We start from the raw sequence: 25384 nt of genomic DNA on the forward strand, positions 1-25384 counted from the left end.
TTGACTCCTTTGTCTTGGTCGTATCAAAGGAACGAATCAGGTCTGAGAGGTCTTGATTATTAGAAATTTCTAATCCTCGATGTCTGAACACAGAAGACAACATAGCTCTATAACCCCTAATCGTCTGGGTAGAAAGCTTCTTATTCTCACGAAGAAAAAGAAGGAAGTTAGCTAACTGAGCTATAGAGGTCTTAGAAGATGAAATTCCTTCTTCTTTGCACCAAGCTCTGAATTGGACCCACTTAGCTTGGTACACTCGATCAGAGGATTCTCTTCTGGGTCTAGCAATAGCCCTTGAAGCTCTCTTTGAAAATCCTCTCTTTCTGAGGAGATGCTCGACAGTCTGAAGGCCACTAGTCGAAGAGCGGACAAGTTGTGATGGAACCTCAGAAAGTGGGGCTGTCTGATTAGATCCTTCCTTAAGGGTAACTCTCTCGGAAAGTCCATCAACAGCTGTAGTAGGTCCGGAAATCATTCCCTGGCCGGCCAAAAGGGGGCTATCAAGAGTCATCCTGACGTTCTGATGACCTCTGAACTTTGCTAGAACTAGTCTTAGCATTTTGAAAGGCGGAAAGGCATAAAGATCCAGATTTGACCAGTCCAGAAGCATGGCATCCACTGTAAACGCCTCCTCGTCTGGAACTGGGGAGCAATACAGTGGTAGACGAGCTGTCTTGTTTGTGGCGAAGAGATCCAACTGAGGACATCCCCAAATCCCCCAAAGCTTCTTGCATATTTGAGGATGTAGCATCCACTCTGTGGAGAGGACTTGCCCTCTCCTGCTGAGAATGTCCGCCTTTACATTCTTCGAGCCTTGAATAAATCTTGTGCTCAAAACAACCTTGTTCTCTTTCGCCCAAATGAGTAGGTCTATCGCTGCCTCGCACAGAGAGAACGAGTGTGTCCGTCCGTTTTTTTATGTAAGAGAGAGCCGTGGTGTTGTCTGCTTGAACCATCCTGAAGGTCTATGGAAACCATCCAATCTCCAGGATGAAGTGGTGCTAATACCGACTGGGTCGTTTCCATAGAAAAATTTGTCTTCAGGACAAAGACGTTCAGGGCACTGACGTCCAACACCGGTCTCCAACCCCCCGTGGCCTTCTTTACCAGGAAAAGGTGATTGTAAAATCCTGGTTCCTGCGGAGAGTCCACTAACTCTATGGCCCTCTTTGCCAGTAAGGCGAGAACTTCTTGATGGAGAGCGGCAAATTTTTCGGAGTTCTCCGAGTAAGCTGATAAATTCACAGGAAATTCTGTGAGAGGGGGGTGCTTGATGAACGGAATGGTGTATCCTTCCTTCAGGACCTGGACCGTCCAAGGATCCGCTCCGAGATGAAACCAGGTCTGCCAGAAAATGTTATTGTCATGATACAATAAAGTTTGTTCATACTTACCTGGCAGATATATATATAGCTGTATTCTCCGACGTCCGGCAGAATTTCAAAACTCCCGGCACACACAGTGGGCGGCCAGGTGGTTAGTACCCATTCCCACCGCTGGGAGGCGGATATCAGGAACCATTCCCATTTTCTATTAAGATTTTTCATACCACTGTCCCCTGAGGGGAGGTGGGTGGGTACTTAATTATATATATCTGCCAGGTAAGTATGAACAAACTTTATTGTATCATGACAATAACATTTTGTTCATGAAACTTACCTGTCAGATATATATATAGCTGAATCCCACCATTGGAGGTGGGAAGGGACAGAAGAGAAGGATTTTAGGAAACAAATTACATGCAGATGATTGACATCTTGGTTCCTTACCTGTTAGCATAGCTGACTTCGTGATTACTGTCACCCAAGTCTGCTTCTGCTTTACTAGAGTCTCCAGCTGCTTCTGCTTTACTAGAGTCTCCAGCAAGGTAGTGACCTATATAGCTGGTGAGCTCTAGATGATCTGTCAACGGGAGCGTGACCACAATGTGACTAGACCATATTGACCATACTGTGAGGGCAACGAAGCTAAAAACCACCACCTGACCTAACCTATCGAAGTTAGTCCCATAACTTCTAGGCTAAAGAAAGGGAAAGCGCCTCAAGCGACCAACCCTTCAACCATAAACCAACACCATAAAATCAAAAGCACACCTATCTCTTTTCTATAGGATAGGATTCGTGCTGCTTCCTGCCCCCAATAACATTTCTGCGGATATGTATGGTCCTAGCGACTCGCAGTTCTCATATGTCGTCTTCACATCCCGCAGGTAATGTGAAGCGAACACAGAGTTGCTTCGCCAAAAAGTGTAGCACTAATGATATCGCTGAGTGCCATATTCTTTTGAAATGCCATTGAGGTTGCGACAGCTCTCACCTCATGGGCTTTTATTTTCAAAAGTTTCAGATCACCATCCGGGCAGGACGCATGGGCCTCCCTTATGGTGCTTCGTAAAAAGAATGCCAGTGCATTCTTCGACATAGGAAAGTCGGGTCTCTTAACAGAGCACCATAGATTTTCAGAAGGACCCCGACAGTCTTTAGTCTTTTGCAAATAAAATTTGAGAGCCCTGACAGGGCACAGGACTCTCTCTGGCTCTTGTCCGATGAAATCTGCTAACCCCTTGATTTCAAAGGTTTTCGGCCAGGGGTTAGATGGGTTTTCATTCATAGCTAAGAAATTAGGATTCAGGGAGCACACTGCACTGTGTCCTCTGAAACCCACATATTTACTCATTGCTTGAATTTCACTAACCCTTTTTGCCGTGGCAAGAGCAGTTAGGAAAATCGCCTTTCTTGTAGTGTCTTTCAACGAGGCAGCATGCAGAGGTTCAAACGGAGCCAACATCAAGAACCTTAGAACTACGTCAAGGTTCCATGATGGGACCTTCAGTTGCGGTACTTTAGTTGTTTCAAACGATCTCAAAAGATCGTGAAGGTCTTTATCATTTGTCAGGTCTAACCCTCTGTGACGGAAGACAGCTGACAGCATACTCTTATATCCTTTTATTGTTGGCACTGGAAGTTTGTCCACATTTCTCAAATGCAGGAGAAACTCAGCGATTTGGTTCACAGAGGTCGTGGAGGAGGAAATACCTTTCTTCCTACACCACCTCCTGAAGACAGCCCACTTCGATTGATAAACCGCTCGAGAGGAAGCTCTCCTCGCATTGGCAATAGCCTCTGCCACTGGTCTTGAAAAACCTCTCGCTCTGGCCAACGTCTTGATAGTCTGAGCGCAGTCAGACTCAGAGCGGAGAGGTTTCCGTGGTACCTCTCGAAGTGGGGCTGTTTGAGAAGATCTACTCTCTCTGGCAGGGTTCTTGGGAAGTCTACCAGAAGAGACATGACCTCCGTGAACCAATCGCTTGAGGGCCAAAAGGGGGCGATCAGAGTCATTCTCGCTCCTGGCGACGCCGCAAACTTCCTTATTATCTCTCCTAAAAGTTTGAACGGGGGAAAGGCGTAAACGTCCATCCCCGTCCAGTCCCATAGGATGGCATCTATCGCTATTGCTTCCGGGTCGAGAACTGGAGAGCAATAAATCGGAAGCCTCTTCGTTTTCAAGGTTGCGAAGAGGTCGACTAGCGGTCGTCCCCACAACTTCCATAGTTCTTGGCAAACCTCTAGATGGAGGGTCCATTCTGTGGGAAGTATCTGATGTTGACGGCTTAAAAGATCCGCTCGAACATTTTGTATTCCTGAAATGAACCTTGTTAGGATCACTATGCTTCGAGCTTTCGCCCATAGAAGGATGTCTCTAGCTACCATGAACAGTGATCGAGAGTGTGTCCCCCCCTGCTTTTTTATGCAAGCGAGAGCCGTAGTGTTGTCCGAGTTGATCTGGACAACTCGGCCCACCAATCGTTCTTCGAAGAATTGAAGAGCCAATCGAATGGCCTCCAACTCTTTTAAGTTTATGTGCCAGGACCTCTGTTCCCCTCTCCAGAGGCCTGACACTTCCTCCTTTCCTAGTGTTGCTCCCCAGCCCACCATGGAGGCGTCTGAGAACAACACTAGGTCGGGGCTCAAAAGGTTGAGGGACAGTCCTTCCGAAAGTTTGATTGGATCTTGCCACCACTTCAGTTGATCCTTGACCGCTTGTGAGATCACCTAAGTCGAGTCTAGGTTCTGTTTGTCCTTCCAGTTTTCTGCCAGAAAAAACTGGAGTGGCCTGAGGTGCAACCTCCCTAGGGAAACAAACTTCTCCAGCGAAGAAATGGTTCCCAGCAGACTCATCCATTCCTTCGCCGAGCATGTTTCTTTCCCTAAGAAAGCTGACACTTTTTCTAAGCATTTCTGCTGACGATCCTTTGATGGAAAAGCTTGAAAAGCCGCTGAATCCATCTGAATCCCCAGATACACGATGGACTGCGTGGGGATCAGATGGGACTTCTCGTAATTGACTATTAGGCCCAGGGCCTTCGTCAGCTGCAATGTCGTTTGAAGGTCCTCCAGGCACCTTGACTCCGAAGACGACCTGATTAGCCAGTCGTCCAGGTAGAGCGAGACTCTTATCTTCGATAGGTGAAGCCATTTTGCTACATTCCGCATGAGGAAAGTGAAAACCCTCGGTGCCGTACTCAGACCAAAGCAAAGAGCCCTGAACTGGAAGACCTGCCCTTTTAAGACGAACCTCAGGAACTTCCTTGATTGAGGATGAATTGGGACGTGGAAATAAGCGTCTTGGAGGTCCAATGACACCATCCAATCCCCTGGTCTCAAAGCCCCTAACACAGACTGAGATGTTTCCATCCTGAACTTTTCCTTCCTCACAAAAAGGTTCAGTCTGCTGAAGTCTAGGACAGGTCTCCATCCCCCAGACTGCTTCGGAACCAGGAATAACCTGTTGTAGAAGCCTGGGGAATCCAACATTAGGACTTCTTCTACGGCTTTCTTTTCTAACATTTGGTCTAGAAGGTCGAGCAAAATCTGTTGCTTCTCTGGCTGGTATGCGGGCGACAAGTCTATCGGCTTCGTGCTCAAAGGAGGAGCAGAAAGGAAAGGGATCTTGTATCCTCTCTCGATCACATCTAGGGACCAGGTGTCTGACCCTATCATCCTCCATGCCTGAGCAAACAAGCTGAGTCTCGCACCGACAGGTGCCTGAAGGGCAGAAATGTCAATTTTTTCCTCTCTTAATTGAAGAGGCCTTGCCTCTAAAGGACCCCCTTCCTCTCGAAAAACCTCTAGAGGAAGGTGCTCCACGAAAGGGCTTAAATTTCTTCTTGGGGGCTTGCGCGGTTGAAGTAGAAGCCTGGGGAGTAGGGCGTCTGGAAGACTGAGTCAAGAGGTCCTGCGTTGCTTTCTCCTGCAAATTAACCGACAGATCCTTAATCATGGACTGCGGGAATAGATGTGTAGAGAAGGGGGCGAACAACAATTCTGCCTTCTGCGCAGGAGAAACCGCTTTCGCAATAGAGAGCTCTCTTTTTCAGCAGTCCAGTAGCAAAATGAGATGCTAATTCATCAGAGCCATCCCTTACTGCTCTATCCATGCAAGCCAGCACACTTGAAAGTTCTTCCAAAGAAATAGAGTCTTGACTTCTAGATTGTAAATCCAAGGCCCCCAAGCACCAATCCAAGAAGTTAAACACTTCCAGCGTCTTAAATATTCCCTTGAGATGATGATCTGTTTCTGACATCGTCCAAGAAACCTTCGCTGATGATAAATAAGACCTCCTCGGAGCGTCCACTAAATTTGCGAAATCGCCTTGAGAAGAAGACGGCGCTTTCAATCCCGCTTCTTCTCCCGTTTCGTACCAGATCCCCGCTCTCCTGCTCAGTCTAGATGGGGGAAGAGCAAAAGAAGTCTTTCCTTTAGCCTTCCTTGAGTCCATCCAATCCTGAATTCTCTTAAACGCTCTCTTCGCAGAGAGCGAAGTGGCCATTTTAACGAAGCCAGGAGCCTTCCTGGCCTTCGATGAGGCTAATTGTGAAGGGGGAGAGCAAGGAACGGGCGCTTGAAAATGATCTGGGAACAAGTTCTTAAGAAGGTTCGTTAACGTCTTATAATCTGAAGCCGCCGACGCTGTCGGCTCCTCATTATCCGTAGGGCACGAATCACCAGAAGAATCTCTCTCTCGAGTAGCAGTGTCCTTCAAAGATCGCGATGATAATAATCCTTGAGGTCCTGTTCGCAAGAGGTGCCTCTTGTTGAAGAAGAGTTCGAAGTAACCAATCATTGTTTCCTTGTTATCTTCGACACTTTAATATCTTGAGCTTGCGAAATATCTTGACGCTTAGGACTCAAACGTTCTTCCAAGGCGTCCTGGCGAGCGTCCTGGCGAGCGTCCTGATGTGTAAGACGCCGCACGTTTTGAGAAGCGTCCTGGCGAGCGTCCCGATGTATAAGACGCCGCGCGTCCTGAGAAGCGTCTGCTCGAGCGTCCTGGCAAGCGCTCCGCTGCGTAAGACGCCGAGCGTCATAAGAAGCGTCCTCCCGAACGTCCTGAAGAGAACTTCGATGCACAGAACGTTGAACACTATCTGACGCTCCTTTAAAAGCGTCTTGATTATCGTCATGCAAATCAGAACGAACAACAACCGTGAACTTCTGTCATGGATTTCTGAGCGTTCTCGGCCTTTTGACAAAGACGCCGGCTGCCTGTGCGGCAACTCACATATCCGTCAAATTCGTCTCTCCTAGACGCCCTTTCATGAGGAACGCACTCACGTTCTCGAATGAGTCGGCTACTAGGAGGAGACTCAAAGGCCGAAAAACGAGGAGAAGGAGCCGGGGACTGCCTAGTCCTCTTAACAGGCAGCCACCGATGCTTCCTCCGATGACTAGGTTCTGCCTCTTTCTTCGCAAAATAGGAAGCCAACTGCTTTTGCATTTCTAAAAGCATTTCCCTTGATGGAGAAAATTCTCGATCAGGAGAAGGACTAATCCTGTGAGAGGAAGATGGGCGAGGGGATGCCCTTTCCTTCAACTCAGGAACAAATTTAGAGCGACTTGGACGCTCGAAAGAGTCCTCCCCTGATGAAGTCTTGTTCCTTTTCTGCGGTGGAAAAGCTTCAAAATATTCAGGTGAAGAATCCAAATACTGACCAGAAGGACGTGAAGCGTCCTGTTCTCTGAAACCTCTCTTAAGAGGGCGACAAGGACAACGGCCGCCTGTGCGGCACCTTGCGCCCCTGCCGCTCTCCCCATGAGAGGTCCTCCGAGAGTCCCAACCCCGGTGAGGAGAGGAAGCCTCGGAGGATGAGAAGCACTCTTTAAGGATCCATGTCCGTGCACGAACCCTGGCAGTCTGAGATTCATCCTCAGATTCTGCCAAAGGGACGTCAGACCGGGTATTAGATCCCGTAACCCTCCTTCGGCTTTCGGCTTGCCCTCTCCCTAAGGCCTGGGAGTCCGGCAGGGGCCTAGGCCTGGAGGCATTATGGGACCGATCTGACGCCCCCTCCACAACACTAGATGCACTAATACTATCATTGCAATTAGACACATTTGATTGTAGAGCAAGCACTTTTGTTCCAGGGCGCGAATCGACTCCATAATCGTAGATAATACATTTCCTTCCGTAGACACTTCCTGATTGTCCGGTGGCAATACAACAGGATTAGGTTGAATTACATCTACAGGAGGATTTAATGGAGATACAATCCTACCCTGACTTCTATTCACAGAAGCACTTCTAGAGGGAGACCTCCTGATTCTATCACGCTCAAGCTTTCTCACGTAAGAATCATATGCCTTCCACTCAACCTCAGTCAATTGCTCACACTCGATGCATCTATCATTTAACATACATACATGACCTCGACATTTCGAGCACACCGAATGAGGGTCTACCGAAGCTTTCGGTAACCTCACCTTACATTCCTGCATCTCACACACCCTGAAGCTAGCAGAGCGAGATCCAGACATCATAATTAAAGAAAAGTCAAAGCCAAAATCCAAATTAAATCCACTATCGCGTATGCCAAGCCAACAAGCCAAATCAAAACCAAAAGTCAATCAGAATACTCAAGTTAGCACAAGAAGTTTCAAAATCCTAGGCGGAGGTCTGTAAACAGTTGTTTACCGACCGGCGACAGAGAAAAATCTGAATAGAAAATGGGAATGGTTCCTGATATCCGCCTCCCAGCGACGGGAATGGGAACTAACCACCTGGCCGCCCACTGCGTGTGCCGGGAGTTTTGAAATTCTGTCGGATGTCGGAGAATACAGCTATAGTATATATCTGACAGGTAAGTTTCATGAACAAAAGGTGTAATCTGGCTCCTACTGCTGTGTGGAGGACTTCGGGCCTACTTCTTGATGGAAGAGGGAGTGGTTTTAGACGAGGCTCTACCTCTCCCACGAAACCTGGAGAAAGATCGAACGGGAGCTCTCCCTCGAAATGGTTTAGGAGCTTCCGTGGAGGGAGCACTCCGAGAAGCAGAAAGAACCGGAGCTATCTTCCTGGGCTTCTTCACTGACTGTGATAAAAGATCCTGGGTCGCTTTCTGTGTTAAAGATTAAGCGATCTCGCTCACAATCTCTTGCGGAAAAAGGTGCTTCTTGTCCAAAGGAGAGAAGAGCAAGGCAGACTTCTGGTTCGATGAGACCCCTTTCGACAAGAAGGAGCACCAAATCTGTCTCTTCTTCAACACTCCAGAGGCGAAAATGGCAGCGAGCTCCGAAGCTCCATCACAGATGCCTTTATCGATACAATCCAGTACAGAGGCAAAATCCTTCAACTGCTCCTCCGAAAGTCCAAATGACTTGACTTTCCTGGCCAGCGAAGCAATGGCCCAATCCAGGAAGCTAACAACTTCAAAAACACGGAAAACACTCTTGCAGAGATGATCCAGTTCATTTGCCGATAAGAAAATCTTAGCAGTATTAAGGGCTGATCTACGAGAAGAGTCCACGAGACTAGAAAAGTCTCCCTGAGCGGAGGCAGTCACACCCAGGGAAAAAACTTCTCCAGTGTCATACCAGACACGGCTCCTTGACGAAAGTCTCGAAGGGGGAAGACAGAAAACATTTTTCCCCTGTTCCCTCTTCTCCAAAAGCCAAGCGTTAACTTTCTTGATAGCCTTCTTAGCTGAAATCGAGAGGACGAGACGCGTGAATGAGGACGAGGCGTCAGGCTTACTGTCCTTTTCCCACTGCGAACTAGGAGAAACTGGAACGGAAGGCGCCAAAGAATCTCCAAAGTTGTCAACGAAGGATCGTAAAAGGAGTTTATACCCCGACAAATGCTTGTCTTTTTCTGTAAGTACTTCTCCTTCTTCTTCCAAATCCGAAGCTTCCTTCGACGAAACTGGAGAACATTCCATCTGAAGAGGAATCCTGTTCGGCGAAGTCACACCATAATGTGCCCGAGGCGGGTGCGAGAAAGCAGGAGAAGACGTCTGAGCCTGTACTGAGCCTGTACTGAGCTGGCGGTTGCGTTGGCGGCTGAGCTGGCGGCTGAGGTGGCGCTCGAGCGAGAGCCTGACGTGGCGCCATAGACGGAGTCAGGAAAGGAGTCTGACCAGGCACCTGAAGCGGCGTCTGAAGAGGAGTCACATGTAGAGTCTGAGCCTGAAGAGGCGACTGAAAAGGAGCCTGTGAAGAGGACTGCACAGTAGTCTGCGGAAGATGTAAGGCGGTCGGGAGCGCATTCGGGGACGAAAGAGACTTGCCAAAAAGCTCCAAAATACTGCCGAACTTGGCATTCATTTGTTCAAACACCGAAGGTTGAGGATCCATCGACGTAGAAGGCGCGGGAGGAGTAGAAGGATGAGCCACAAACACGTCTGGAGCCGCAGGAGTTATCGCTTGAGGAGGCTCTGGAGAAGGCTCCAAAGGAGTGTGCGTGTTCGGCTTCTCCACTTCTATGAGAGAAGGGCGATAAATCGAAACCGCCGGAGAAAAGGCTTCAGGCTCCTCCCAAAAACTACAAGAAGGTTCGGCAGCCGCCACCTTCTTGGGAACCGCAGCAGGCGAAACATCGCGAGACCTTTTCAGCGGTCTAGAAGTCTTATGACACCAACCTCTATAAGAGGAAACATCTGAGCTTGAGTCGCTTGACGAAAAACACTTCCTCGCAACACCTTTCCAATGGTGAGCGACAGCATCCTGGGATACGGCTACAGGATTGCTTGAGGGGGCGACTGCTCGGGAGCAGATCCCGCTCGCCTCACTTCGGTTTTCGGCATGCCTCCTCCCAGGATCTGGGGAGTTTGACAGGGGCCTAGACCTAGGAGAACGAACGGGCCGAACAGCCACCTCCTCCACTACACTTGCACTAAGTAACTTATCACACTTAACTACCGCTTCTTGCACTGTCTCACCCATTTTCTGCATAGTGGTGAGGAAAGAGACAAATTTCGAGTCCATATCGGCTCGTAATACTGACATGGGATCGGGATCGGGAGATACAGAGTCGAAGGCAGGAGAAACCACTACGGGGTTAATAGGAACAGGATTAACAGAATTCAGAGGAATATCCTGGCTACTCACTGACTTAGAAGAAGATCTCTGTGAAGCCTTTCTGATTCTATCTTTTTCTAACTTTCTCATATACTTTTCCAGTGCCTTCCACTCCAGAGATGTTAGAGACTTACATTCTTCACACGTATTCTCAAAAGAACATTCACGTCTCCTACAACTAACACAAGTAGAATGAGGATCAAGTGAAGCTTTAAGAAGTCTAGTCTTACACCCACTACTACACACCCTATACTGAATAGAGCCAGTGTCAGACATCGTGAAAAAATCAAAATAGTTCCTAAAAAGGACAACAATATCAAAACCAAAATAACTATAGCACTAGCAAAAAGATCAGTAAACTCAAGGTACATCACCAAAAGGAGAAAACCAAGATGATCAAATCCAAATTCCAACCAGCAGAGGAACCGTGTTATCGGTTCCGACGGCAGGAAACTTCTGATTTATTGTAGGAATGGTTCCTGGTACCCGGTAGAGGGCGGGAGTAGAGGGATCACCTGTCAAACCATTAGCGCTATCACGAATTTCGAATTCTGCCATGACGTCAGGAGACGACAGCTAGATGTAAGTTATATAAGTGAAAGAAAAGATCCCACCGGCAAAATTGACTTTAACGACACTCAGGCAAGAGCTTACGAAAACACGTCTGCACTGCATGATGGCCGAAAGCAAAGTGGAAAGTTTACATCCAGGCAGGCGGGTCTTCCTGCCTATTGGATGGTAGTTACTGCCCAACTACCTTGTTCAAGAGTTTTAACGGTTGTGTTCCAGCTTCGCCATAAGCAATTCCTAACGTAAAGGACCAAGGGTTTGTATTGTGTAGGAACAAATGATTATTTGAACATAAATACATGACCATGTAGTATTGCCATATTCATGATCACAGTATTACTACAAACAGAGGATACTAACCATCAATTATCTATACAAACCTGGTTTTATCACAACCTGATACAAGCAAGTTAACCTTTAGTCCAGTTTCTATCTAAGGGTATACAAATTTTGTCTATCACTTCAATCTTAAGTATAAATTGATAAAAATAAACCACATTAACGTACGTTCGTCTCATTGCCGCGGCATCAATACATCCCAAGTGAAATGTAAGAGGTAGTAATCCCATGAAACCGAGATACAATTTATCGTAGAACTCTGGCTTGTCATTACATTCAACACAGGCACTTGATTCGTTTCGACGCAGTCCACGTTCACATGCCCCACAAGCTGACCATGACCCATTCTCAAGCTCTGTGCGGCCACAATAATGCCCTGGACAGTGGGACAAAGTTTTCACAACTCCTGTGAAGATAAATTTTGAATGTAAAATCATGAGTTTCATGCAATAAATTTACATGCATTTACAATTTAGTAAAAAAAAAAATACATTAACTCCATTTCATAAATCTGGATAGATCATTTAAAATGGCAATTTTTCTAATAATGCCCAGACTTTCATTTTTTCTTACTTTGTTCTATCCACACCTACAACAAATCAGAAGTAAAAGGTAATATAAAAAAAATCAATTTCCACATGTAATATAACAGGTACTGTATTGCTGAAATAAGAGAGCTCAAGCATATGGTACAGTATCCCCTCAAATATTCATACTTCCTGTATTCACACCCCACCAATGACAACACCTTTTCCATAGAGAACATGTTTTGTCTGTGATAACTGTCCTGTGCTCTGCACTCTTTTACAGGTTGCATGCTTTGGAATCTGTTGATTTCTTTGGTGTTCCATATGCTCTACAAATGTCCTGTTTTTTATGTGCTCACTTTTATGGTGATAGAACCAATAACTGCTGGGGAGCAAAAAAGTCTTGCCTCTGGCCCAGGTTAATTAATTAATTTACTGAAAGCTATTTGGCATCACAGATACTAAGGTCACTGACACCAAGAAGTTAGAGATTCTTGACCACCTTGATCATAGGTAGGACTAGGTCACAGATGGAACATCATGCACTCACACATGCAAGAAGTTGGAAAAGTACACCAGCTTATACTGCAGTTAGTGTTGTTTTAAAATATGCTGGCATTGTGAGGTTAAAATGTTTCACAATGTTCGGGTACTACCATTATGCCGAGTAGGGAGACAGGGATATACCTTGGAGGAATAATAGTTAGGAGATGCCTTGCTGCGGGATAAGTGAATCTACTCCGGTTGCTGGCCACCATATTGGGACTGGCAACTTAATCCCTGGGTCGACCGTAGGTGTGTGACCTCACGATGACTAAGGTGTCACTCAATTGTTTTTAGTTTAATTGAAGAACTAGTTGTGACAACATCTTCCAGTGAGTTAACCTTCTTCATACACAATGCCAGTATATTGTGCTGTGTATGGCTGCAATGCAAGGATGAAGAAGATCAGGGCTCTTATAATCACATTTCATTGGTAAGTCATCTTATGAACTCATGTGTAGCCAAAAGTCATTACCAGCCACATGGTAGCTAGAAATTGACCATGTCTTGTGTGTAAGCCTTTGGTTGCACTCAAGGTTTCATAAAGTTCAAAATCCCAGGTATTCTCATTTCAATGATTTTATAGCACTAGAATAGCAAAATATCTATGCAAATAAATGTTGAAGGGCTTGCACCATTACAATAGCTGCTTTTTCAAAGATAGCTGTGCAAATTTCTCTGTGTGTAATTTCTTTCTCAACTGAAGGACAAAATCTCAAAGAACTTGCTCTCATTTTGCAGGTTTCCAAAAGATGAGGCACTAAAAGACAAATGGGTTTGGAAGATGCAGCAAGAAAACTTTACTCCTACCAATTATTCTCGTTTATGTTCAAAACATTTCAGAGAAGACATAGACCAGACATCTTTGTCATGTGTATAACTTCATAGTGGTGCATTCCTAGTATCTTTGAAGGATTTCCAAAATATTTTAAGGAAAACATTGCTCCAAAAAGAAAGCGGCCAATGAATTGTCCTGGCACCGACACATCATATCATGCATGGGGGAATGAAAAGAGGTCTTTATTAACAGCTAAAGAGCCCTCTCAAACAGTTTGCTATAACATTGCTAATGAAGTAAAAAATCTGAAACAAAAACTTGTGCAATCTAAAAAGAAGATCAACATCCTACAGCAATCAGAGAGGTGTCTCGTGAAAAGAAACAGTGATCTAAAAAATGTAATATTAGAACTAAAAAGAAAGCGTTTCATAAGTAATAAGTTTAGGTTTATTAGAAAATTGCACTAGTGGTGTACAAGATCTCCTCAAAAGACAGACTGCAAAGCACAGTAATCAACCACGTCCAACTTCTTATTCACCTGAACTACGAAGTTTTGCTCTTACTCTTAACTTTTATTCCCTGCATGCTTACCGTTACTTGAGAAAAGTTTTTGATACATGTTTGCCTCATCCAAAAGTATTCAGAAATGGTATCAAGGTATAGATGGCAGACTAGGTTTCACTGAATCTGCTTTTTCAGCAATGAAATTACGTTCGAAAAATGCACTAAAACAGGTAAACCATTGCTGTTTCTACTCATGATGGATGAAATAGTGATAAGATATCAAGTGGAATGGGATGGAAAAAGGTGTCATGGTTACATCGATACGGGAACAGAACTGGATAATGACAATCTCCCTGTAGCAGAGGCACTGACATTTATGACTGTGGCAGTGAATAGCAGTTGGAAAATGCCTGTTGGGTATTTCTTAATTGCAGGGCTAGGTGCTACAGAGAGAAGTAATTTAGTAGAGCAGTGCTTAACTAAACTTTATTCAGTAAGTGTTACAGTTATAACTCTTACTTGTGATGGAACATCTTCAAATCTGTCTATGATAAAGAATCTTGGCTGCACCTTTGAAAGTGACACTGTAGAATCGGCTTTTAATCATTCTGTGACACAAAAACCAATATGTGTACTTCTAGATCCATATCACTTGATAAAACTTGTTAGAAATTATTTTGGAGATAAAAAAAATTTTGATTGATAAGAATGGAAATTATGTGAAATGGGAGTACATAGAACATTTGTACAGACTCCAAGAAAAAGAGGAACTGCATTTAGGTTATAAACTCAGGGCTGCTTATGTTGCATGGATGAAAAAAAGATGAACATTATGTTAGTGCCACAGCTCCTCAGTGAATCTGTTGCAGCTTCTTTAAAATTCTGCCTTGATGAAAAAAATAATTGAATTTGAGGAAAGTGAAGCTACTATTGAATTTATTATGGTATTCAACACCTTATTTGACATTAAATTCTCGAAATCTAAAGGCCAAAGGATTTAAAAGCCCAATTAAGAAGAATAATGCAAGTGATATGAAAGATTTTCTAATAAAAGCAGAAACTTATATCAGATCTTTCTTCTGCCATTCCTGGGCCTGGCTGCCATGCGGTATACTGGCTTCACTCTACTGAGCGGTCTGACCCAAGCAGGGCGTCTCTTAACCATTATTCCTCCAAGGGATACACAGTGTTACTTGGCAGGGTCCAGGGTGGGTGAAGGCCCAGACCAGGTCAAGGCACAGTGCCTAAGTTAAGTGAGGAAGGCGGGGTCTGGTTAGGTCAGGCCACAGCATTTTCAGAAAATCACATTTTTTTCAAGTAAATTGTCCTAACTACGAACTTAAGGGTAGGACCCCCTTCCCAGATGTAAACACTCCACTTTGCCTTTTGGCTCAAGTTTTAGATTGAGGGATGGCATGAGGTGGGCATTAATGTAAAGGACCTCAAGTTTGTATAGTTATAAAAAATACAATTTACTTTAAAAATTTGTGATTTGTTCCTACACAATATACAGACCCTCAGTCCTTTACATTAGGAAGACTCACTGATTGGCGGGAGGAATGTGAGTGAGACTTTAGAGCTGACTGGAGTTTAGCACACCTGGGCTATTTCCTCCTGGTCTGATGACTTGATCAGAGTACAGGAGCTGCATGATCAAGAGCCAGACTTCTGGGCCTTTTCGAAATGAGTGAGGAATCGTAACTCATCCATTAAAGGGCTGGGAAGAACATTTAGAGTTGGAAGCATTAATGCAAAGTTCTGGGAAGGGTTTGCATTATTGCTAGTCTCCTTCCTCCCCTTGCTAGAAGAAGGGGCAGGATTGCCTCTATGATTCTGATAAGAAAAATAGAAAGGAAACTCAGTGTGCAAGCTTACCGCATCAAACACCAGACCAGCAAGTGTAAGTTCGAGCCCTATCCTCAACCTGAAAGAAGAGGTGTAGAAGGACAAGGAGGGGAAGGTGAAGAGGCCAGTCACTCTCGCATTCTTCTTACCTATAGAACCCGCAAACTGTAGGCGAGATGCAACGTGTCCTCTTGAAGGAGCTGGGTAAGCAAGCACAACCTGTGAACATCCACCACTGGCCCAAGGAAAAGAGGTTCCAAGGACCTGTAAGCAGACCAGAAGGAAGAAACATGTAAATGTGGTCGTAATGAGACCACCTTTATCTTCTAGTGCCACATATTCTTTGGAGTGATGAAAAGGATTTTATCACGATCTCATAGGACTCGGAGGAAGACGTGTCATTAGACACTTCTGCATTGGATGTTAGCAGTGGATAAAGGTATCGATACTCATTGAAGGGTGTTGCCCCTCGTAGGTACAGCAACACACCAATAGGACAAAGTAATGACTGATCTGGATCAATCAATACAAAGGTCCAAAGCCCAGATCATGAAGGATTCAGACACCAACAGATGCTGAATGATTGCGGACCCAAGACGTAGTCATAATATGACACCTACCTTTTGAAGGGTGATTTTGAGAAAGAACCATGCAAATTGTTTATTTTGTTTGGCAACAAAGTTGAGAGACGAGATGATGATTCTCGTGAGGCACATGCACATTAGACAAGAGTCAAATGCCTTCTAGAGACTGAGGTCCCTGTGATGGCAAGAGACAAGTTTCTCATCAGTAGCTGAATTCAACTAAGGAAAAACAATACTACTTAGTGAATGACTAAGGTGAATGTGGACCTACGTCTTCACAGTTGAATCAGAGAGAAATGAATTCTCACGATTCTGATCCTAGAAAAAGTCTCATTGATGTCACCAACCAGTAAAGAAAGCTCTAATTACGGGTGTTTTACAGAGGGCTGAAAAAGTTATTCTGCTACTTCGTTGCAGCTCGGCGAGAAAGTCGGTGCTAGCAATGAAGACAGTCTTTCAGTAATGAAAACAAGGGGATTGTACTGCCTGAAGAACTGCTTCTTTTGGGTTGGATCAGGGAGGAATTTTCTATCTACCCTGGAAACAGAGCTGGTAGGGAGGGGAACAGGCAGTCTTCTGTTAATCATTTTCAATTCCGGGTGAACAAAGAATAACTGAACACCTTACAAACAAAGAATAACTGAACACCTTACGAATTAGAAAATGTATATATTAGAAGACAAGATTCAAATTGTCTAAGAAAAAAATTCTGCGTCATTGCAGAGGCCGAAGGGGCAGCTGTGATGGGGAAAACAGAAGGTGAGAATGAGCCTAATGAGATATATCTGTCTGAAAATCCTCACAACGGCGAATGTGGAGCACGAGACATGGGCCTTATGTGAGAATTCCGAGTCAACCAGAGACCCAAGTCTATGATGGCCAGGCAGAGAGATTCAAATCAGTAGTTAATCCTCGATAGAAGAGAAATATAATACTAAGATGAACAGAATCTCAGAGAGAAGGCAGCAGTACTCTGCCCCGTGCTCAACTACTTACACTGAGTTGCCTGGTTGTGAATTCCAAGATGGAATGCATTTGGCTTAGAACTATCGAGCACAAAAAGGTTAATTAAGAGAAGGTACTATTCATCTCAGTCGCATATCAGAAGAATTAAATTACAAATATGTGCATATTACTCAGACGCTGCAACTGATAACAGACGCATGTCGGGAGGAGAATACTATATGTACTAGTATATTTGTAGGTTCCTGTGAATCACGCTCCAGCCTAATTCTTCGTCATTCGAGTGACATGAATAAGGACTGGAAGCAGACCTCCTTTCTCTAATGAAGAGAGCAAAGGTGAAGTTGTCCTGAAGGTAGACTTCAACAGTGATAACGGGACACTGATGACGAGTGGTTCAAGCTGAACTGGTTGTTCCCAAAACAGTAGCACTGGAGAGGAGTTCAAACTTCTCAGTGCTATCCATCCTGAATAGATTGACATATGTTCAGGAAGACCCTAAGATTGAACAAAAAAGAGTCTCGGATTCAAACTCTGGGGAGACTCAATAAGAGTTCTTCTTATTCCCTTGTTCATCCTGGTGTAACCCAGGAGGTTGAGGGAAAAAAAAAAAAAAAAAAAAAAAAGAGAGAGGAGGATTGACTGTTCTTGCCTGCTCTTCTCTAAACTTGCAGTGTTCTCACTCTGTCAAATGAAGCATTCATTTCCTACAACTTTATCATTTGTGCGAACGCGGGCAAAAGTTAAGTAAAGTTAAATGTAGTAAAAGCTGGTGAGAATTTCCCACATCTTGCTACACATCTAGGAGGACTACACAGAGAACTTCCTCCCATCTCCTTCAAATGCCTTGTCCCAAGGGACAGCGACATCGAACTTGGCACCTGAAGAATAGCCATTCCTGGCTTTCACAGGTGGATCCGAGCCACCAACACGGCTAGGTCCTTCTCTTGCCCTGTGCCACTGTCATGATGAAAAGAAGACTACTGATCACTGACTGTGGGTGTACGACACCCCTTGGAGGGTGTATACTTGGAGAGACTCATACAAGAGTACCCAACACAGCCCGGTTCCTTGAGCAGCGCCCTTGGAACCAGAGACAGGAGAGAGAACGAACCTAGGTTTGAACTCCTGGGGCTCCTGTGACACTATATTTTGGGGATAGCATCCCAGTTCCCACTCCGGAAGGAGCAGGTGAGCCGAAGAGACAGCCAACTGCTTCCTTCTCAGGGAAAGGATGCAGGTCCTCAGAAGTCTCGAGGCGAGACTTCTTAGGGGGCGGAAAATTACTTTCCTCTTCTTAGGCCGTGAAAGCCTTAACAGAGGGAGGTGAGGAGGTGCCAGATGACGAAGATGATGACCTCTGAAAACTCAATGCAACATGGGAAGGGATGGTGCTATGTCATGGCAAGGGACAGCACTGATCAAGAGCAGAGAACTCGTTTGGTAGAGCTGAGCACCTGGCTTGGCAGAGCTGGCTGACCGAGCCAAGTCGAGTGAGCTGAGCAGATCACCACTACATAATTATGAGTGGCAATCGTCAGCAAAGAACTATCACTTCTTCCCAATTAACTGTTCTCCTTCATGGCCAAACACCCAAGAACGAGAATAAAAAGGGATTCTGTATATGCTGTCCTACGTGTTCAGACCCTAAGGTCCAAGACACAAGGACTGTACTTGACCATTCACCTAGGTGTTGAATGCAGTGCCAAGCTCTGCATAACTCCAAACCAGACTGAAGAGCAAACTCATCTGTACTGGTAAAGGCTCGTCGCTATCCAAGCCCTCATGATAGTAAGCGCTCAGCGAGTGCTAGAATTCGTGAGAATTCCCACGCTTGGCAAGAAAACCTGACTCTTGCATGACAATAATTTACATACACTTGGGGAATCTCACGAACGAGAGCCCAACATGGAACTATAGTCGATTCATTTAAGGTAGATTCTTGTGCCTACGAGACGTTTGTTTGGCGGCCTCTGACTGGCTGGTAACGGGAGGTAGGCCGCTCGCTCAGTGTGTCATTATTTTCGTCTGTGGCTTAGAAAGCTAGCAATATGTTTATATTTCTTCAATTATCTCACGCTTTGCTCAAGATAGGAAAGATTTGGTCATACCATAGGATTCAGTATCAATTGTGCACTAAGTCATCTGTTCCTGAAATCAATAAGATAAAACATAAAAGGAATTACAACAAGTAAAAGTTAAGAGGGAAGGATTTAATTCTTTATACCTGTTTTTACTTCTCATCAGATTTTGCATCATTAACGCCGTCAAGATAAAATAAAGCTTGTATTTTCATACTACAAATTCTACACCCTAAATACGTTGGTGCTTTCAGATTTTAGATGCGTGGAATATGTAAAGAGAAAATGAATATAATATGTCTGATTATGTTGCATCCGTAAATTATTCAAGTTTGAAGGTATTGCCGAGAGAATGGGAGCTGCAAGGCGTCGTTGCGTGTTCGTCTCAGCAAGAGATTTGAGTTGCCAATTAGCGATATAAGGGTTGCAGTTTCAACAATATTTTGCATGTTATATCATTACATATTCTGTAATTAAATATACAGAATTCCTATTATGACTGCCGAACATTTTCAATCCAATATCATATTAGTATGTCTGCATATATGTGATAACGAAAAAAGTAATAATAATCAGATGGATGCATCTGGTATCGTTAGCTCAGATCTAGAGGAGCCGCAGGGAATTCAGTCCAGCAAAGAAGTTGAACTCTGTGGACAGACTTTGCACTCTTCAATTCAGCCTAAGCCTTTAGTCAGGTTGTTTCTGAATATTGTTTCTAATTTTATTTTATATGAATATATTTTCAAATGAAAGAGATATCAGAAACTTTTTTGAGTGATATAAAATGATAATCTCAGTGAAGTAACAAACAAAAAAAAATTAAGAAAGATTGAATTTTTTTCAGGCTGAGTCAAGTATGGATGCAACATTTTCAGACATATTCTTCATTTTCTCTTTACATATTGCTCACATCTAAAATCTGAAAGCACTAGCATATTCAGGGTGATTTTATTGTTTAAAAAACACAAGACTTTATTTTCTCTTGATCGCATAAATTACGCAAAATCCGATGATAAATAAAAACAGGTATAAAGAATGGAATGTTTCTCTCTGCACTTTTACTCGTTGTAATTCCTTTGTGTTTTATCTTATTGATTTCAGGAAGATAATTTAGTTGTGTGGTATATTAATATTTAAGGATGTACTATGTTTTGCTCCTGCCTTCTCCTTCTTTGTTTTGTAACCCAAGTTTGATACAAGTGTTGTCCCATCAAGAAGCATTATCTCACTTTGTTTACGTATCTATTAGGTAATTGTTAGTAATATTATAGGGTAAGGATTACTAGCCCTGTAAGGGATATTATCATTTACTGTTGTCATTGTAAATATACTGTACTAGATTATTAAGGAAGGAATTTGTATTTGTTTCAGACTGTAGTAATGGTTTAAGTTGAGTAAAGCTTGGGAAGCTGCAACCTAGTGTTTTATTGTCATTACAATTTACTCAACTTAACCCCAACCATGGACAGGGTGCTGAAACCTGCTCGTCTGGATGTCGACCCAAGATCCCCAACAGCAGCGAAGGAGTGGCGACATTGGCATAGGACCTTTGTGAACTTCATCGAGGAGTGTGGTGAGCATGCACCTAAGAAATTCAGGACACTTGTAAATTGTGTGTCTCATACAATGTTTGAGTATATTGAAGAGTGTGCAGACTTTGAGTCAGCTATAACTATACTAGAAAGACTGTATGTGAAAAAGATATTTTTTGCTAGGCATTTACTTGCAACAAGGCGACAGAAGCCAGATGTGAATCACTTGATGAATTCTTGAGAGAATTAAGGAAGTTAAGTAAAGGCTGTAATTTAAAAGCTCAGTGCTGATCAGTATCGTGAGGAATTAATTTGGGATGCCTTCATCAATGGTCTTTCTTCAGCTCACATACGCCAATGCCTCCTAGAGAACAACATGCTTGACTTACAAGGTGCCTACAATCAAGCGTATTCCTTGGACCTTGCACAAAGGAATGCTGAAGCCTATGCTTCTCTGATTGCACACACTGCTGTTACTGTTACCCATCAGAATCCACCGACATCACAAGTTCTTCACTCAACTGCAGTGGTAAACCTCAAGTCTTCAGAAGAGGATGCCATGCACAGCTCACCTGATGCTTCTGAAAAGTCAGCAGTTGCCGCTACCTACAATGTACAAAAGAAATGCTACTTTTGCGGAGGACCATATCATGCTAGAAGTACATGCCCAGCACGTGAAGATACCTGTCATAAATGTTCTAGGAAGGGACATTTTGCTTGAGTTTGCCAGTCTAAATCGACAAAAGCAACAGTGTTTATAGTTCTCTTATTATGACTACAGTGACAAATGTTCCTCATGGACTTTCACAGGCTGCTACTGTAGTAATAGTTAAAGGCAAGAAGTTGAGTGCCCTAATAGATTCATGTAGTACTGAGAGTTATATAAGTGAGAAAGTTGCTCAAGAATTAGAGAACTGAAAGTGCATCCAAGTAGTAAGGGAATTAGTATGGTTCAGAAATCTTTAAATATTAGTTCTTCCGGATATGTTGTGGCCGACCTCATGCTGGGACTCAACAATCAATCTTATCCTGATACACATCTTGGTGTACTGAGGGACCTGTGTGCAGACATAATTCTTGGACTAGATTTCCAGAGACAGCATATAAGTGAAAAACAGTGATAACTATTGTGTTCTTACAGCCGCAGCACTAGAGGAACCATCACTCTTTCATAGTTTATCACCTAACTGCCGACCAAGTCCAGACGTTACGGTAAGGATGAACAAGACTATAGGAAAGAAGTGAATAGGCTACTCAGCGAGGGCATAATTGAACCAAGTTTATCTTCATGGCGAGCCCAAGTTGTTGTTGTGAAAAACCCAGGTGATCAGCAGAAGAGGATGTGTGCTGACTACTCACAGACAATTAACCAGTATACTTAGCTGGATGCATACCCATTGCCAAGGATTGATGACATGTCAATAATCTTGTTAAGTACCATGTGCTCTCTACATTTGACTTGAAAAGTGCATATCATCAGATACCAATGAAAGAGTCAGACAGGAAGTACACTGCTTTTGAGGCAATTGGTGGTCTGTATCAATTCTGCAGGATTCCTTTTGGAGTAACGAATGGAGTAGCTGCTTTCCAGCGAGCAATGGACAAATTAGTAACGTAAGAAGGTTGCAGGGTGCTTTTCCTTATCTTGACAATATCACAATTGCAGGAACTACACAAGAAGAGCATGATCGCAATGTAGATAATTTTCTAAAGGTTGTGAAACGAAGGCGGCTAACTCTAAATGAATGCAAAACTATCAAATCAGTGCGCTCCATAAAAGTTCTAGGTTACTGTGTGGGGAATGGACATACGTATACAACCAGGAACTATCTCCTCCAACAGATCTGGGATCACCAAGGAGAACTCTAGGTATGTTTGCTTACTATGCCAAATGGATTCAAGATTTTTCAAATAAAATTCAGACCTTTGCAGCTACAAAGAAGTTTCCTCTAGATGCAAAAGCTCTAAATGCCTTTAACGAACTCAAAAAGGAACTTGAAGATGCCATCCTGTATTCAATTGATGAAAACGTGCCACTTGAAGTTGAGTGTGACGCATCTGATGTCGCTGTCTCTGCAGTTCTAAACCAGGATGGTAGATCTGTTGCTTTAATGTCCAGAACACTGCAAGGGAGTGAACTTTGCTACCACATTGTTGAGAAAGAGGCTACTGCTATCATAGAAGCAGTACGTCGATGGAGTCACTACCTGGCCCGGCGTAATTTTACTATAATAACAGATCAGCAGGGCGTAGCATTCATGTTTGACAATAGAAAGCGTGCTAAGATAAAGAATAACAAGATACATGAATGGAGGGTGGAACTTGCAGCTTACAGCTATACAATACACTATCACCCAGGGAAGGAGAATGTGGTTCCTGATGCTCTTTCCCGAGCCTCCTGCTACTCAACCTTCTCTACTTCTACACTTACCGACCTTCATAATGGCCTCTGCCATCCTGGGGTTACCCGACTGTTGCACTTTGTAAGATCAAAGAGCCTCCCATTTTCTATGGATGATGTCACTAGGGCCTGTGCTTCTTGTAGGATTTGTGCAGAGTTAAAGCCTCAGTACTGCCAACCTCCAGCAGGTACTCTCATAAAGGCCACTCAACCAATGGAGAGACTCAGTATATAGACTTTAAGGGACCTCTACCTACTGCTTCACGTAATCCATACATGCTCACAGCTGTTGACGAGTATTCACAGTTTCCATTTGCTTTTGTATGTCCTAACATGAGTACCGAGACTGTAATCAGATGCCTCAAGCTGATATTTAGCTTGTGTGGGATGCCAAGTTATATTCACTCTGACCAAGGTGCATCTTTTATGTCAAAAGATCTCAAAAGCGTTTCTTTCGCATAAAGAGGTAGCGACAAGCTGTACAACTCCATATCACCCAGCAGGGAATGGCTAGGTAGAGAGATTCAATGGCATCATATGGCAGGCAGTCAAGCTAGCTCTCAAGTCCCGGAACTTGCCTGATAGTCAATGGGAACTAGTACTTCCAGAAGCACTACATTCTTTAAGGTCGCTGCTGTGTACGTCTATGAATACCACCCCTCATGAGTGGTTCTTTATGTTCCAGCGTCATTCCAGTCATGGATGCTCCTTACTTTCAGGGCTAATGGATCCTGGACCTGCATTGTTAAGAAGGTTTGTACGAAATAAGAATGAGCCATTGGTAGATGAGGTCGAACTTGTGAATAATAATCCGACTTATGCCAATATAAGGTACCCTGATGGAAGAGAATCTACTGTCTGTTCGTGACCTAAATCCTTGTCCTGAAGGTCATCTCTCCCATCACCCGTCAACCGAAGGAACAAGTAGTGTTCGTAGTGTTCATCTTGACACCGCTAAAGAACCTACAATCAAGGCTCTACCAGAACCAGTGTCACATGAGCAGACTGTAGCAGATTCAATTCACCCAGAACAAATGTACAATGATCTTGGGCCTGAACTGAGAAGATCTACTCGTGCTTCTAGACCCCCTATGCGCTATGGCTGGGACTAGACTTTATTAGTTCCTATTCTGTGTTTTATTCTAGGAGGGGAGAATGTGGTACATATATTATTATTTAAGGATGTACTATGTTTTGTCCTGCCTTCTCCTTCTTTGTTTTGTAACCCAAGTTTGATACGATTGTTGTCCCATCAAGAAGCATTATCTCACTTTGTTTACATATGGGACTCTGAGAGACAATGGTGGTCAATACGCCATACCTACATACCTGTTAGGTAATTATTAGTAATATTATAGGGTAAGGATTACTAGCATTGTAAGGGATATTATCATTTACTGTTGTCATTGTAAATATACTGTACTAGATTATTAAGGAAGGAATTTGTATTTGTTTCAGACTGTAGTACCTAATGGTTTAAGTTGAGTAAGGCTTGGGAAGCTGCAGCCAAGTGTTTTATTATCATCGCAAGTTGTACATTTAATACCGAATCCTTAGTATGACCAAAACTTTCCTATCTTTTGCAAAACGTGTGAAAATTGAAGAAATACAAACATATTGCTAGTTTTCTAAGCTACAAACGAAAATATGACACACTGAGTGAGCGGCCTACCTCCCGGTACCAGCCAATCAGAGGCCGCCACACAAACGTCTTGTAGGCACAAGAATCTACCTTATGTGAATCGACTATAGTTCTTAAGGGCAGAACCTCTAGGACTAGTTGCAGAAGTGCGAAACAAAGTTTGCGCTTCTACGGCACCCGACACACTAGACCCTGGGGACAGCGTGACGGTTCCTGTTCCCAAAGGAACAGGCGAGCCAACGGAAGACTAAACTGCCTCCTCAGTTCGAGGAGGCAGACCCTTAGAAGTCCAATGACAAGACTTCTGGGGAAGGGGGGGACTACTTTCTCCCTCTCGGCAAGGAGCCTTAGAAGTCGAAGGGGAGGAGGTTGAAGAAATGTACGATGATCACAAAGAGGAAGAAGATGACGACACCTGACAAGCTCTCTTCCTCCTCGACTTCATCTCTAAATTCTGCAAGGCTTCTTCTATAGGATGAGGCACATTTACCAGCAGAAGTAGAGTTAATAATCACAGGGCAGCCGTGAAGGCGTTGTCCATTGACAAAACTCCAGGATAACAGTGGCAAATTAATATGATTTTTGACAAAACTGCAGGATAACAGCAGCAAATTAATATGATTTTTGACAAAACTTCAGGATAACAGCGGCAAATTAATATGATATTTTATGAAACTCCAGGAAAACAGTGGCAAATTAATATGATTTCCAGTAGGGGA

The 25384-nt window shown here is 43.8% G+C and overlaps 1 protein-coding gene across 1 annotated transcript in view; it reads right to left on the reverse strand.

Moving 5' to 3' along the window:
* The window catches only part of LOC135215773 (JNK1/MAPK8-associated membrane protein-like), a 120917-nt gene that overhangs the window by 81386 nt on the left and 14147 nt on the right, over positions 1-25384 (reverse strand). Inside the window, exon 2 of the mRNA XM_064250727.1 lies at positions 11431-11668. Within this exon, the coding sequence (XP_064106797.1) occupies positions 11431-11668 (238 nt within the window). The remainder of the gene's footprint in view (positions 1-11430; positions 11669-25384) is intronic.

This window comes from Macrobrachium nipponense, chromosome 19, assembly GCF_015104395.2.
Source record: "Macrobrachium nipponense isolate FS-2020 chromosome 19, ASM1510439v2, whole genome shotgun sequence".
In the NCBI taxonomy this organism is placed as follows: domain Eukaryota; kingdom Metazoa; phylum Arthropoda; class Malacostraca; order Decapoda; family Palaemonidae; genus Macrobrachium; species Macrobrachium nipponense.